The 15,103-nt window shown below is 47.5% G+C and overlaps 1 protein-coding gene across 4 annotated transcripts; it reads left to right on the forward strand.

The window, feature by feature from the left end:
• Positions 1–1,603: 1,603 nt before the first annotated feature.
• Positions 1,604–13,398, forward strand: MEAF6 (MYST/Esa1 associated factor 6). 4 transcript variants are annotated; one of them, XR_014159018.1, is made up of 9 exons: positions 1,604–1,865; positions 2,098–2,213; positions 3,157–3,244; positions 3,920–3,965; positions 5,166–5,355; positions 11,242–11,271; positions 11,445–11,503; positions 12,034–12,067; positions 12,733–13,398. XR_014159018.1 is itself a non-coding variant. In XM_081872487.1 (8 exons), the coding sequence occupies exons 1-8, from the start codon at positions 1,761–1,763 to the stop codon at positions 12,739–12,741; spliced, it is 618 nt and encodes a 205-aa protein (XP_081728613.1). In that variant the 5' UTR covers positions 1,605–1,760; the 3' UTR covers positions 12,742–13,398. The 4 variants fall into 4 exon arrangements, 2 of the variants coding, with proteins under 2 accessions (XP_081728613.1, XP_081728614.1); XM_081872487.1 differs by lacking the exon at positions 11,445–11,503 and having other exon boundaries at positions 1,605–1,865; XR_014159019.1 differs by lacking the exon at positions 11,242–11,271 and having other exon boundaries at positions 1,610–1,865.
• The last annotated feature ends 1,705 nt before the right edge of the window (positions 13,399–15,103 follow it).

Genomic DNA, 15,103 nt, shown 5'->3' on the forward strand with positions numbered 1-15,103 from the left:
TTTTTTTCTTCCTTTCTCCAAATTGATAATGTTATTTCCTACTTAACTTTTAAATGAAAACAGGTGGGTTGGTGTGATATTACAGATAAGCAGCAAAAGTAGAGTTTACAAAGCTCTGTGTATTTTTAAAAAATGGCATTCAGCAAGCACGGCAAACCAGTCTGTCACTGCAACCTTGTACTATTGAGGAGTCACGCTGTAAGCTGTTTAGAGCCTGTGCCCCATAATCCAATACCAAAATATTTATTTTCAATACAGTGCCATTGTGACCCTCTTAAGAATGTTGGGGGGGGTGAACAGGGGAAGGACTAGACCATGTGAAAAGAGAACAGAATATTTGAGCTGCAGTTCATTCATTTTCGCCTTTGTATTCAAGTTATAACAAATTGCACCTAGACATTCTGTTGTTGCTCCCATAACCTAGGTTTAAGGTGCCATTTAGCTCCTAGCTTTCATATCTCAGTTTCTAACACTGCAGGCAGCAAAATCACAAAATTGGGATGACACATACAGCCCCAATTTTTAAAAAGAGCAGCAAAGAATGGACTTAACCAATCCATGAAAGAACATATTAGACAACCTAGTCTGAGATGGGCAGGTGAATGTGTTCTGTGGCTCTGCCCATGTACATTCAACTGAATGACCCACTTTATAATGCCAAACCCCAGTGTGGACTCCCTAAGGAGATCACAATTGCTGTCAGCTTAGCAATTATTTCACTTAATGTGTTGTCCTAATGCGTTCTCAGTTTCCGGCTTACAGTTTGTCTGGGGTGTACAAACCATGAGCTTAGGTTTGGATGATCTGCTACTGGCACAGAGGAGATAAAAGACAGCCAGTGTGATACAGTGATTAGAGTGCCAGTTTACAGCCTGGGAGACCAGGGTTTGAATCCCCACTCAGCCATGAAGCTCACTGGGTGAACTGGGGCCAGTCACTGCCTCTCAGCCTAACCTACTTCACCGGTTTGCTGTGAGAACAAAAATAGAAGGGCAACCATGTGCACCGCCTCGAACTCCTTGGAGGAAAAGGGATATAAGGTCACACATCACTCACTCCCTAAGACAGAGGGGCCTCTGCCACCTGGTTCAGACCTGGTTCGAAATATAATTGCTTTCTGCTTCCTAACAAATATTTGCTTCATCTTGCACCCATTGCCCCGTTGAAGGAATCCCAGGAACGTCTCCTGGCCTGTTGACATTCCCTAAATATATTTGAACGGAGGTGATAGTGCAACTCTTCTCCATCCCCTCTTCTGCTGAGTAACGTCAGAAAGGCAGAGGCTTGGGAGCCCAACTGTGAGTTGGCTTCCTGGCGGGGTGAGAGACCTCCCCAGGTGGAAGGGCGGCGGGAATCCGTGGGCCTGTGTCCGTCGGCTCCTCGACCCTTCCCAGCCCACCCATCGGCTGGGATTGGGACCGGCGGGCGCTTTTGGAACCAAGAGGGAAGCGCGGGCGGAGCCTTCCGGCCCCTCCATCCTTCCTGCTGCTGCTTATCGAGAGCGGCTCGGCGGAGGGGAAGCCCCGCCGAAAGGGAGGGAGCTGGCAGGGCGGGGACTGCCGCCTGCGGGCCGCCCAACCGCCGCTTGGCTGCAGCCTCCGCCTCCGCGCAAGGGCTGGCCCGACGGCGGGGAAGGAGGAGGCTCCAGCCTCTGCTGCTCCCAGCGGCTCCGCCCGGCATCGCGCTCCCGCTCGCCTGCCTGGGTCGGGCCTTCCTCTCGCCTCTCCTCCTGCCGCTCGCTCTCCTCCTTCTCGCGGGCGATGGCGGCGCTCCACGGGGCGGCCACCAAGGCCGGCGCCCCGCCGCAGATCCCGGACACCCGTCGCGAGCTGGCCGAGCTGGTCAAGCGCAAGCAGGAGCTGGCCGTGAGTAGGAGCCCCCCCGACGCCAGGGGAGGGGAGGGGCGGGCTAGGCCTGGGCGAGGATGATGATGATGATGCCCCTGGCCCGGGCAGCGGGCGCGGGCGGGCGCGGGGAGGGGAGGGGGGTCTTCTCTGCCCCTGCTCCTCCAAACGCCCCCACCCACCGCGAGGCTCCCCTGCTGCCCCTCCCCACCGCGCGCTCGCTGTTTCCTCTCTCCCTTCTGCCCTTTTGCAGGAGACGCTGGCCAACCTGGAGCGGCAGATCTACGCCTTCGAGGGCAGCTACCTGGAAGATACCCAGATGTACGGCAACATCATCCGAGGCTGGGACCGCTACCTGACCAACCAGAAGTGAGTGGAGAGCAGGGTGCAAAACGGAAAGCTGCCCTCAAAGAGGACTGGCGTCATGGGTAGCAACAGGAGACCTCCAGCAAAGCGCTTTGAACTGCTCCAGGTCCACCCTGCTCTAAGCGATAAACCCTATAGCTCTCCTCTGGGGGGGTGTCCCATGGCCTGGACTGCTGCGGGTGACTCCCTGCTGCACCCCTTCCACTTTGAGCTACTCCTTCCTTCTCCTCCCCCCACCCTCCACCCCCAGCCTCACCAGTGCTCCTTCCCTGATTTGGGGCAGGGGCTACAGCCACCTCTCTGGGGTCCGGGGTGTGTGTGTGTGTGTGTGTGTGTCACCCAGTGGGCCTGGGCCTTAATCTGTTGTCATACAGCAGCCACAGTTTATTCTAGAGTCCAGAAGGCGGCCTGCAAAAGGGCACTCTCTCCCACTTCTTCTTGAGAAGAGCGGGGTGGTTTCCCCATTTGAGGTGGTGGTTGTGGGGAGATGCTATTTCACAGGTCTGCCCTTGACTTACACCAGCCAATAGGAAGGCTGCTGGATCAGGCCAGTGACCCTTTTAGTCCAGCATCCTGTTCTCACAGTGGCCAACCAGATGCCCCAACGGGAAACTCACAAGCAGGACCTAAGGTCAAGAGCCCCCTCGTCTCCTGTAGTTTCTAGCAACTGGCATTCAGTAGTATTTACCTCCTCTGACCATGGAGGCAGAGCATAACCATTCTGGCTAGTAGCCGTGGATAGCCTTCTCCTCCATGAATTGGCCTAATCCTCTTCCAAAGCCGTCTTGGTTGGTGCCCAGCACTGCTTCCTGCAGGAGCAAGTTCCATAGTTTAACAATGTGCTGTGTAGCTGTCCTAAATATTCAGTTGAAGGCCCACAAATTCTAGTGTTTTGAGTCAGGGAGAAAAACTTGTTTCTATCTATTTTCTCCTCTCTTGCTTCCAGGAACTCCAACAGCAAGAATGACCGACGGAACCGCAAGTTCAAAGAAGCCGAGCGCCTATTCAGCAAGTCTTCAGTCACATCAGCTGCTGTGAGTGCAACCTGGGGGCGAGGCCTGTGTTGTTTCTCTGAGGCCTCCCCCTCCTATGTCCTTTCTTCCACCCAAACATGTGGAAAGCATATTGCATGATTTCCAGTAACAGGTACTCAGAAGCATTGCTGCCTCCAACTTTTGGTCCTCCTCTAGGTAGTCTCCCTGTATCCTCCCCTATTGACAGGAAGAAGTCACTGAACTGATCCCTCAACTTCTCTAGACATCTTTCAGGTTGAGCAAACTGTGTTTATTTGTTATTTTGAAAGCATTGGAGTTATTCCTGTCCAGTTTTGGCCAGCCCTCTCCCACAACACACACCATTTGGGTCCTCCCAGTCTCCTTCCTTCCCACCTTGTCTTATTCAGGTGTAGTTTGTTCTTTGTCCTCCGAGCACTGAGGGAGGACCAATGCCAGCCCTCCTGGGGCAGAGGAAGCTTTTCCCCATAACTAGATGCCTGAGATCCTGTCAAGGGAGATACTGCCAAAGCATAGAAAGTAGGGCAAGTACTTGGAGTGGGGTGGGATTTGCAACCTGTGCCTGTCCTATGGCACAATCTCGGAAGTCCAGCCAAATGTGGCACCTCTTTGAGTGGCCTGAGAAGGAGGCGATGGGGTGGAGTCTCCCAGAAGTTCCCACAATCCTCCTCAATCTGGTCTCTTTTGGTTTCCTAGGCGGTCAGCGCACTGGCAGGAGTTCAGGACCAGCTCATTGAAAAACGTAAGTTGGCCTTCCTTCCTGCTGAGCCCCCTTCCTCTCTTGTGATCTTGTCTCCACACTGCTCACTTCACAGATGCTGTGAAATCCAACTCAGAAGGTGCAGAGTTGGACTGTCCCGCTTCTGGAAGAGAGCAGGATTGAATGCCAAAAGCTCCCTGCACGTGGAAAACTTTAAAAAAATAAATAAATATTTTATTGAAGTACTGTAAATAAAAAACCCAATACAATAAAAACAATAGAAATATAAAAAAAAGTGCAGTATATCTAGGTGAGACCCAATATTAGACTGGTAGAATACTTAAGACCATCAGGAAAGCTGAATTTCATATTGTGCTGTGGAGAGAGAGTCCCGTGTGCTTGTTATGTATAATATAATATCCCACCAAACAGTGTAAATTTTTTCAGGGTCCTCTAAGCTTTTGCCACCAAGTAATTTAGGAGTTATTTTTTCAGCTAATGCTAAACTTCACATATTTTTATACCAAAGCAGAAGTCACAAGTCCTGCAAGGTTTTCCCTGAGAGCTGAAAACTGAGTTGCTCTTCCCACAGATTTAGTAATTAAATCTGCAGTGAAGTTGTGTTGGGATTTTTGAGGATTTTGGTCATTTCTTGACCAATTGTCCAGCATTTGAATGCCTGTGGGCAGTCCCACCACGCGTGGAGGAAGGTGCTTCTTTCCCCACATCCCCACTAACAATTCTGGCATCACATCAGTAATTTGCACTGGCACGTTGTGCCATCCACATAGGATTTCCATGGAACACTCCCTCATGTAAGCCGAGGCTGATTTATATCATTTAGATGACCATAGCACATAGAATCTATTGTCTGCATGTGCAGGTCTTTCTTCTGTGTAAGTATAAGGCCTAATAAAACAGACCAGTGAGAATATCTACTAATTCGGCACATTTGGCTGACACTAGGCCTTTCATGTGGAAAGCTAGTGCATCAAGGAGAAGGGCAACCCTTGCATCACCCAAATCAGCCCATGTTTCTCACTTATTTACTCTTCCATCCTGCTCTGAATTTTCTGAGATTAAAAAAAAGTAAATTGATAATTCAGGTGTGGCTGCAAAAAGCGCATTCCCCCCCTGCTGCGGGGGCTTCCTTCCTGACCCCTGGGGGCTGGCCTTCTGACCAGAGCCAATGAGAACAGCTGTTTCTCCAAGCTCTGAGGCATGCCTGGATTTCTCCTTCAGGGGAGCCTGGCAGCGGGACGGAGAGTGACACCTCCCCAGACTTCCACAACCAGGAGAACGAACCGAGCCAAGAAGAAGCCGAAGAGCTGGACGGCTCCGTCCAAGGGGTGAAGCCCCAGAAGGCGGCATCCTCCACTTCGGGCAGCCACCACAGTAGCCACAAAAAACGGAAGAACAAAAATCGACACAGGTGAGGTGGGCGAGGGCCAGGTGTGTGGGCTGAGCTGGAGTTGGAGGGTTTAGAGGGCACCTTCTCTTGAAGGGCAAATACCCTGCCAGAGGATTTCCCCCTCTGGCTTGGCACATGTTTTGGTCTTGGAATCATAGAATTGTAGAGTTGGAAGGGACCCCCAAAGGGCATCTAGTCCAGCCCCCTGTGATGCAGGAATCGCAGCTAAAGAACCCCTGCGGGATGGCCGTCCAACCTCTGGTTAAAAACCTCCCGTGAAGGAGAGTCTAACCCTACCAAATCTTTCTTTTGAGGTGGGTGTTGAAGAGGACTCTTGATGGCACAGAGCAGGGCTGGGGGACTGGATTTTCGGGCCATTTTGACAGGTGGACAGGGAGAGTGCAGTGCAGTGCAGCAGTTAGAGCAGTGCTTCCCAAACTTTTTCAGGCCACCGCTGCCTTGGTTCCATAACCTCATCCCCAGTGCCCCCTACTCTATAAAAAGCATTATTCAAAATAGTGTTTTGCATGACCCGTTAAGGTAGATAACACACTAGAATTCAAAACAGTAACAGTTAATTGCACATTTATTCAAAATCCAGTTAACGCTATTTATCTTAATTATTTCAAGAAAACTGATGAACTTGATACATTGATACCAGCTTTTCGAAGTCTGAGTGTTATTTACACCTCTAGCGGCCTCCCCCCTCCACCCCTTTGCCTCTTAGTGCCCCCCTAAGGAATCACACTGTCCCCCAAGGGGCACTACTTCGGGAACCGCAGAGTTAGAGTGTTTGACTAAGACCTGAGGGACCAGAGTTCAAATCCCCACTCAGCCATGAAGCTCCCACTGGGTGACCTTGGGGGCTCTTGTCGCTGTTCCCAGGCTAATCTACCTCACAGGGTTCTTGTGAGGATAAGATGTGCAGAGGGAGAACCAACCAATGCCACCTTGAATTCCTTGGATAAAAGGAGGTGGGGTAGGACTGTTGTACATAAATAAAAATACATGACAGGTCATAGGATGTTCAAGGTGTGATTGCAAAGGAAGAGGAAGCAGGAGAAGGTGCCTTCTTGACTCTTCCTTTACAGGCAAAATCCTGCCCTTTCCCTGTTACTGTGCAGGGCAATAGACGAAGATGTTCCGTTAAAAAGCAGCCCATTTTGCCTGTAAAGGAAGAGTCGGAGGTGAGAGCACTTAGAGGGGACTCCAGCTTGAGGTCTCAAGCCTTACCTTGAATTTTCTTACATCTGATTCACCTGCCATCAGGGCTGGGAAAGGTAGGCATGGTTTATTTTGTTTGGAGCATTTGCGTCCCGCACTTCAGCCCAAAAGACTCCCAGAGCAGCTTAGACTAGTGGACAAAATTGTGGAAACCTTTTGGAAAAGGTGTATTTCCGAGGTTTGATGGCTCATAACACCACTTTTTTTTTTGGAGTAATACCCTAAAATTATATATCAATGGAGAGATAATTTAATGAAGAATGCAACATTAAGTTCACTTACCTGTATTCTGTAAAAAGTTATACCTAAATAACCAGAAAAGGGAAGCACAACTTCCTTAGGCTGATATGCAGTAGCGTTCCTTCATTTGAATGTAGCCAATGAGCATGAGTGTTTAGAGAGCCAATCAGGTGTCGTCTTGTTTTGGCAATGATCCAATCAGGTCACAGTAGGATTCAGCTGTTGATGTTATGTACTGGAGCTGAGAGGAGGACATTGGTCAGTGTGTTAAGTGATTGCTATCAAGTTGGTTGGTTTTTTTGTGTTCTTTCATTTAGTGAGCTTGTAAAACGTAATAAAATTAAAGAAATGGTGCAAAGAGTTGACTGGTAACCCAGAAAGCGATGTAAAATAGTACTGTTAAGTGAACAAGGCTACAGTTACGAAGAAATTAGAAGAAAAATTGGTGGAAACTTAACTAAAGGTGGCATTTCTAAATTTTTGAAGAGGTATAAGGAGACTCAGTCACTGCAAAATCAGACTGGTAAAGGCAGGAAAAGGTGCACAACAGCAAGTAACAACAGAAGAATTGAGAGACTGTGGCTACGTGGCAGAAAAATAATCTGGGTGTATACAAGATGACATGGCGCAATGTAATGTGAAGTTGAGTGCAAGGACTGTTTGGCGCAGACTGCAGGAATATGTTCTAAATGCTAGAATTCCAAGGAAGAAGCCACAGTTATTTCTCAAAGGCTGAAAAGATTAAACTGGTCTAAAACTCAACTGGACAGCAGAACAGTGGGACAGTGTTATTTGGAGTGATGAGACCAAAATCTCCTTGCTTGGTAGTGATGGCATGAAATACATGAGGAGAAGAATCAGAGAAGATTTGCATCCTATTTGCATTACACCTACCGTGAAACACCCAGTTAGTGTTATGACCTGGGGTTGTATGACAGCAAAAGCTATGGGCAGAATTTGCATCATTAATGGGAATGTAAATGCTCCAAAATACATAAATGAAATACTTGAGCCCGAACTGAAGCGTTCCACACATGATCTTTTCCCAGACAATGAAGCATTTATATAAATATTTATTTAATATTTAAGCAGGATTTAGCTCCATGTCATTTTGCTGCTGTGTGCAAAAGATGGTTTCAAGATAATCATATTCCACTGCTGGAATGGCCTGGGAATAGCCCAGACCTTAACCCAATCAAAAATCTATGGAGCCAACTAAAGAAACTTGTTAGTCAGAAGCACCCAGCAATAAAACCCAATTAATAGAGGCAATAATTCAATATTGGTTTCACATTATTACAGCTGCAGAACTAAAAAACTTGGTTCACTCCATAGGAAGGCATCGTAATGTCATAATTAAAGCTAAAGTTTACCCAACTAAGTATTAACTGACATGGTGAGAATTCTTCCATATCTCATTTTTTCTATGTGTTTCACGTTTCTTCTTTATGACTGCTGTTGTAATAAATAATCCTTCATAAATGTTATTGCATTATATTCATTAAATTATCTTTCCATTGATATATATGGACCACAGGTATTAAATTTACGGCATGCAGTGCCCTGAAAGAGAACATAATGAAAATGATCTATAGGTGGTACATGACCCCAGTCAAGCTTGCAAAGATATATCATTTGCCCAATAACAATTGTTGGAAGTGTAATGAATGTGAAGGAACTTTTTATCACCTTTGGTGGACCTGCCCAAAGATTAAGGCCTACTGGGAAATGATCTATAATGAAATTAAGAAAATCCTTAAGTGGACATTTGTAAAGAAACCGGAGGCTTTTCTCCTGGGCATGGTCGGCCAATTGGTACCAAAGAAAGATAGGACCTTTTTTATGTATGCAACAACAGCAGCAAGAATCCTTTTGGCGAAGTATTGGAAGACTAAAGAACTACCTACTCTGGAAGAATGGCAGACCAAGGTGACTGAATTTATGGGACTGGCAGAGATGACCGGCAGAATCCGTGACCAGAGGAAAGAGACAGTGGAGGAGGACTGGAAAAAATTTAAAATCTATCTTAAAAATTGTTGTAAAATTTCGGAATGTTAAGATGTCAAGGGATTGGATACAAAGAATTACAGCTATAAATTGAAATTTATAAAATAGAATTTTTTTTTTTAAAGAGAATTAAATATAAAAATGGGATGAAGAATTGCTAAAAATTTTAAAATATGGATGCAGTGAAGGGGAGGTTTGGGGAAGTCGTGTTATGTTTATTTGTTTTTTGTTTATGTTGTAAAATCAATAAAAATTATTTTTAAAAAAAAAAAAAACAAAAATCTATGGAGCCAACTAAAGAAACTTGTTAGTCAGAAGCACCCAGCTAAAAAACCCAATTAATAGAGGCAATAATTCAATATTGGTTTCACATTATTACAGCTGCAGAACTAAAAAACTTGGTTCACTCCATAGGAAGGCATCGTAATGTCATAATTAAAGCTAAAGTTTACCCAACTAAGTATTAACTGACATGGTGAGAATTCTTCCATATCTCATTTTTTCTATGTGTTTCACGTTTCTTCTTTATGACTGCTGTTGTAATAAATAATCCTTCATAAATGTTATTGCATTATATTCATTAAATTATCTTTCCATTGATATATAATTTTATGGTATTACTCCAAAAAAGAAGTGTTCTGAGCCATCAAACCTCAGAAATGCACTTTTCCCAAAAGGTTTCCACAATTTTGGCCACTAGAGTACATATGATCAAGACAAGACAATCCCCACCTGCAGGCTTACAGTCTGTTAAAAACAAACAAGCCATGAAATGCAAGGGAAACGGAACAGGGAGGGAAGAGGAAAATGAAAACAAAAACTTGGGTACCGATTTCTGCACAGCTGTTCCTCTATTGACCAGCTGGCACAGTTCAGGAGCAGGAGGTGCCTGATGGAGCTAGGCCTCTAGCAAAGCTGATGAAATGAGCCTTGCTGGTACCCATCTCTCCCACAGAGGCAGCCTGGGGGGAATGGCTGCCTGCAGGTGACAGTTGAGGGCAGAGGAGGCCCGATGGGGCTGGCCTGTCCCAGCAGAGCCAATCATTCTCTGCTTCTCAGCTCTCCCACTGCTGGAATGGCACCCAAAACACCGTGGTGGGTCACCTGGTGGACCAAAAGTTCCCCACCAATAATGTAGAGGGAGGTAGCTTTATTCTAGTAAATTTTGATTCTTCATTCCAAGGAGCTCAGGGTGACAATTATGGTTCTTTCTTATCCTCTCAGCAGCTCTTGGGAGTAGGTTAGGCATGGTTCACCCGGCGACTCACTGTTTGGAGCCGGGCATTTGATTCACCACTGCTCCATGCTGACCCTCTTGAGCAAACCCATTTATGGGTTGCAGGGGGGTAAAGAAGCCGCCCCAGGGGTGCAGTTCAGGTCCACAGCAAGGGATGCTCCTAAATTAGTGGGGGTTTGCCAAGGGCCCAACTCCAAAAAGGAAAGAGGCCTCCGTTGAGCAGATGTCAGATGGAAAATGCAGGTGAAATGTCACCTCTAACTGCAGCATGTTATGGCTATTGACATAGCCCCATCAGGGTCCAGGCTGCTCTGTAAGAGTGAGAGGGCAGGGACCTGCCCCATAGAGAAAGTGCAATCTAGGAAAGTGCAAAAAGTAGTGGTGGGAAAGGGGGACGAGGGGTGGAAAATGGGAGTCTGCCACAGTTTCACATCCTAGGTGGGCATTCAGAATATCTGGCAGCTGGGTAGAATCAAAGATTTACAGAGTTGATAGAGCTGGACAGGATTCCAGGATTCCAACCCTCTGCAGTGTAGGAGTTGCAGCTAGGAATGCCCGACAGATGATGGTCCTCCAACCTCTGTTTAAAAACCACTGATGTTGTGGGGCACTTAAGGCTTTCCCTTCCTCCTGGGTGCTCCGGACCGGGAGTCTCATAGCCATGCTGTGTTTGACCGGTCTGTTGAAAATCCCAATCCCCCAAGAATCCAGACCGGGGTTTGTGAGTGAGGCTGGCATGTGCGTGAATGTCTGGGACCGAATCCGTTCTGGTGCTGCTTATTCCTGCCTTTGCTCTCCCACCTTTCCGTGTCAGCTCCCTCCCACCCACTGCTACTCTGCCCTTAAGAGCTGCCTTTGCCCCCCTCCCCATCATCCTTCTTCCTCCTCACCTGCCTGTTCCCTCCCCCTACAGCTCTTCTCCCCTTGAGCCCCATAGGAATGCTCCACAGAGCTTGTGGGGTGGGAGGTGGAATCTGTGGGGTGCCAGGCTGAGAGGCTGGGAGTGGGGCGGGAGAGGGAGGGATTTTAAAGGCCGGTGCTTGGTCATCAGATGCCCTATTCTGAAGTTTGGATCATCGCCACTGGCTCTGTTTTTATTTTTGAATAAACTTGCTAGGGTGGCTAATCGACTAATTAATTTTAATTCCTTAGTATATTAATGTCTGTTGCTTTCTTCTTTTCAAATGCTGCCCCCTCAGCCCGTCTGGCATGTTTGATTATGACTTTGAGTAAGTTTGACTTGACTTAGTTATTGTGCTGTGTTTATAGTCCGTAGACCTTTCTCCACACCAACCCCCCCTCCCCTGCTTTCATCTCTTCCCTCCCCCCCACCCCCCACTCCTCCCTCCCGCCATGCCTGGTCAAAGCTATTCTAACCCATAGTTTATCTGTTTAATTGTAGGTATGTATATTAGGTTAGGCTGGCAAGTTTTTTAAAATACAGACAAAAGCGCATTGGAGGTAACTTTTTATTTAATAACCTTGGCAATATTCAATCGGCTTCCTTCTTCCGCTTCCTTTACATCATTTTAAAAAGCAGATAAACTTCTGTTGGGGTTTTGAAAACTTGATTTTTCTTGCTTTGCTTTCTGAAGCCAATGGCCCATGTTGGACTTGGCCTTTTTTCTGCCCCGCTGCAGAGAAACACAAGGCCTTGATTTGGCTGGGGTAGCCAAATCCTCTTTCAATCTGACATTCGCTCTCTCCTCAAAAGAGCTGCACTCTTTAACCTGCTAACATAGCGCATGACATGTTAACTCAGTCTGTGGATGCTGGCTAACTCTCTAATTCATTTTCCTTCTGATTGTGTGGGTAGAAAACTGCATTTCTGTGCAGGGTTGGGGTATGTTGTTGGGGTGGGGGCAGATTCTGCTTTGGCCTGGCTGAATTGGCAACTGGGGACAAATTATCCACGCTTTGTGGCTTGGTTTTTGGATCTGACTTTTCCCTGAATCTCATCTGAAAGCTCCTTTCTCTTTCTTTCCTTGCAGGATTGATCTCAAATTGAACAAAAAGCCCCGAGCTGTAAGTATCATCCTCTGACCTTGGAATGCCGTTCTCCGCCCCCTACCTTCAATCCCCTGCCCTTCCTCTCCACCCAGTTCTTCTTTCAGTGACAGAATTCTGGGATGGGGAGGGTGGATGAGGAGTTAAGACAAATCCCATCTTTTCACTAAGGGGTGAATCCTTCCTCTACTCATCCTCCACTTAATGAATGGAGGGCAATGTGTCTAAGTGGTTAAGCTTCTTCACACAGCTAACTTGGGTGGCTTTAAAAGATTAGACAAATTCATGGAAAGGGTTGTGCTAGCCATGATGGCTGGGCTCTGCCTCCACTATTGGAGGCAGTAATCCTTCTGAATCTCAGTTGCTGGAAACCCTTGGAGGGGAGACTGCTTTTATGCCTGGGTCCTGCTTGCTGGTTTCCCACTGCAACATCTGGTTGGCCGTTGTGAGAAGAGGATGCTGGACTAGTTGGGCCGTTGGCCTGAACCAGCAGGCAGTTAGGTTCTCGTGTTTTCACCAAAGGCAGTGTTTAAATCTGCCTTTCTCTCTGGCATTGCCCCTGCTGAGCTAAATCTCCCTCCCTCTCCCCACACTGAATTCAAAGAGTGGGGTGGGATTCTGAAGCAGCAGTTTGTGGGAGCAGCTGTACTGATGCCCTGCCACCTTATTCTTTCCTGCCACAGGATTACTAGATGCCTCCATGCTGAATCTTCCAAGAGCCTGTCTGCCTCCTGCCCCAAATCCCAGTCCGCCCCAGGAGACTGAATAAGCACAAGGCCAGCTCTTTCCCACCCCAGACTGCCCAGGTCTCCTGGCTCAGCTCAGCTCAGATGATGTTGATGGGGACAATCTGTGACAGCAGCAGCAGCTGCTCCTTCTTTGCTTCCTTCCTTCTCAGCTGTTCGGCAACAGACGCCCACCTTGGATTGGCCAGCCTCACTGCTGCTGTTCCATCATGTGTAAAATAACCATCAGGAAATGCTCTTGTTGATGTTTCCTTCTGTTTCTTCTGGTTGATTATAACCCCCTTTTTTGTCTCATGATGTTGCTTTTTTAAAAAACAACAACAACAAACCTTGATATTTAAATTACAACTTTTTTATAAAAAAGAAAGAAAAGAAATGGTCCAGCTGTGCTGCCCCCTTGTCTATGTAGGTCCTCTTCCCTCTTGTTGGAGCCTGGCTGTGGTGATGCTGGGGGAACTACTTCAAAGAGGCAGTGGGTTGGAGCAGGAAGGTGACTATTTAATTCTCCTGATGCTTGAGAGGGATAAAGGCGGTGGGGGCAGAGTCTCTCTCTTTTTAAAAAACACTTCTGTCTTTTGTTTGTAAATAAAGCCATCAAACTTCCATCTCACTGAGCTTGTTTCTGAGCAGGAGGCATGTCTTATTCTGGGGGTGGGGGGGGGGAAGACTTAGCTGGCCAGCCAGCCTGGGTCAGGGCCAGATCCTGCTGGTGGTGGTCTGCAAGGCACCATTGCATCAAGACAGGGAAGCCCTTTTTCAGCCAAGAGCTCTGGGGAGAGGCAAGCAGGCCCTAGCAGGAGCACCTGGGCAAGTGCTGGGGAGGGGGGCTTGGGAGGGAGTTCTCTGATGTCTGTGCTGGCAAGTTTTGTCGGCTCACCTGATTGTGGCCGTTCGTGTATCCAGCCTGAAGCACTTGAGAGAGGCCTTCTGAGACGTGGGGACGCCAGGTGGTCGTGGGATTGGGCACCTTGTTGTTAGCAGGGAGGAAAGGAACCAGAGACATGGATTTCCAAAACAAGCACCTGAAAATCACCCAGTTCTGCTTTCATTATTTGGGCTGTTCCAGTTTTGCACTCTGTTGTCACACCTCCCTGAATTTCAAGGATTCAAAATTATGGGAATGGTGGAGAAATCTCTGTGACCGAAGATGCAGGAGCATCCCCTGGGCAGCTGTGTGAAATGTGTGCAACCACCTTCATGGATAAGTCTGCTGTTTGCCTCCCCTCTGGCTCATCCCCTTTTCTCGCCACTCCTCCCCCTGCCAATCAGCATTTAAACAAAGGCACCTCAGACAGAGGAATCCAGCTAGGAAGTAACCAGCCAAGAGTGCCTTCAGCCTAAATGTTAAAAGTCAGACCCTACAGCCAAACCTCCCACCAACACCAAGATAAATCACATGTCACCTCCCTTTGCCACATTGGAACCCCTTTAGCATTTAAACTTACGTTGCAGTAAAGATGGCAAGAAAGCCATTGAAAGGAGGTTAGGCAAAATGCACTGGGACACCAGGCTTCTAAGGGGGTTCCTGGGGTTCCCAAAGGAAGTATTGGGAATTTCTAGGTCTGGGCCCTTACATTAGGTGCAGAGGAAGGCAGCCCACATAGGCAAAAGATCTTGGGTGTTAAGTAAAGGCAGCATATTTTCAGTTGATTTATTATTACTGCCATTTTTTATTGCAGCTAGGAAGAGGAAGATCAATCCTTATTTATTTGTAAAAATATTTGTATACCGCTATATCATCCAAAGTATATCAAAGCTGTTTACAACAATAAAAACTACCACCTACTTTGGGAACTACTGTATTAAACTTTTTAAATATTGACCCTGGGTGAGCTGTTGCTTGCCTCTACAAGGAAGTGGAGGCATCTTCTTCCTGGGACAAGGGTGGGGAGACTTCACCCCCCCCCAAAAAAAACTGGCAGGCCTCCTTGCGTGGCTCCTTGTAGTGTGACCGTGTTTGGGGTTTGCAATGGGGAGGTGTGGACCTGGCTCTTGGCAAGTAATGAGGCTAGCTCTCCTTGAGGTCAGGCATCTGCACCAAAGAGAACTAATATCTGTGAGCCTCCCTCATGAAGGCTTCCTTTGCAGAGATGCCCAAAGGGAGATTTGCTGCCTTGCTGAGAGGATTTCTGTGCCCCTTAAAGGTAAAGGTAAAGGGACCCCTGACCATTAGGTCCAGTCGTGATGGACTCTGGGGTTGTGGCGCTCATCTTGCTTTATTGGCCGAGGGAGCCGGCGTACAGCTTTCGGGTCATGTGGCCAGCATGACTAAGCCGCTTCTGGAGAACCAGAGCAGCGCATGGAAGCG

Source organism: Podarcis erhardii (genome assembly GCF_964252035.2).
Source record: "Podarcis erhardii genome assembly, chromosome: 7".
Lineage (NCBI taxonomy): Eukaryota > Metazoa > Chordata > Lepidosauria > Squamata > Lacertidae > Podarcis > Podarcis erhardii.

What these genes read in the sequence shown, in the direction of transcription:
- MEAF6 (XM_081872487.1), top strand. Translation starts at nt 1,761, where the DNA reads ATGGCGGCGCTCCACGGGGCGGCCACCAAGGCCGGCGCCCCGCCGCAG. An exon ending in AGCGCAAGCAGGAGCTGGCC is followed by an intron (nt 1,866 to 2,097) that starts GTGAGTAGGAGC and finishes GCCCTTTTGCAG; the next exon opens with GAGACGCTGGCCAACCTGGA. An exon ending in CGCTACCTGACCAACCAGAA is followed by an intron (nt 2,214 to 3,156) that starts GTGAGTGGAGAG and finishes TCTTGCTTCCAG; the next exon opens with GAACTCCAACAGCAAGAATG.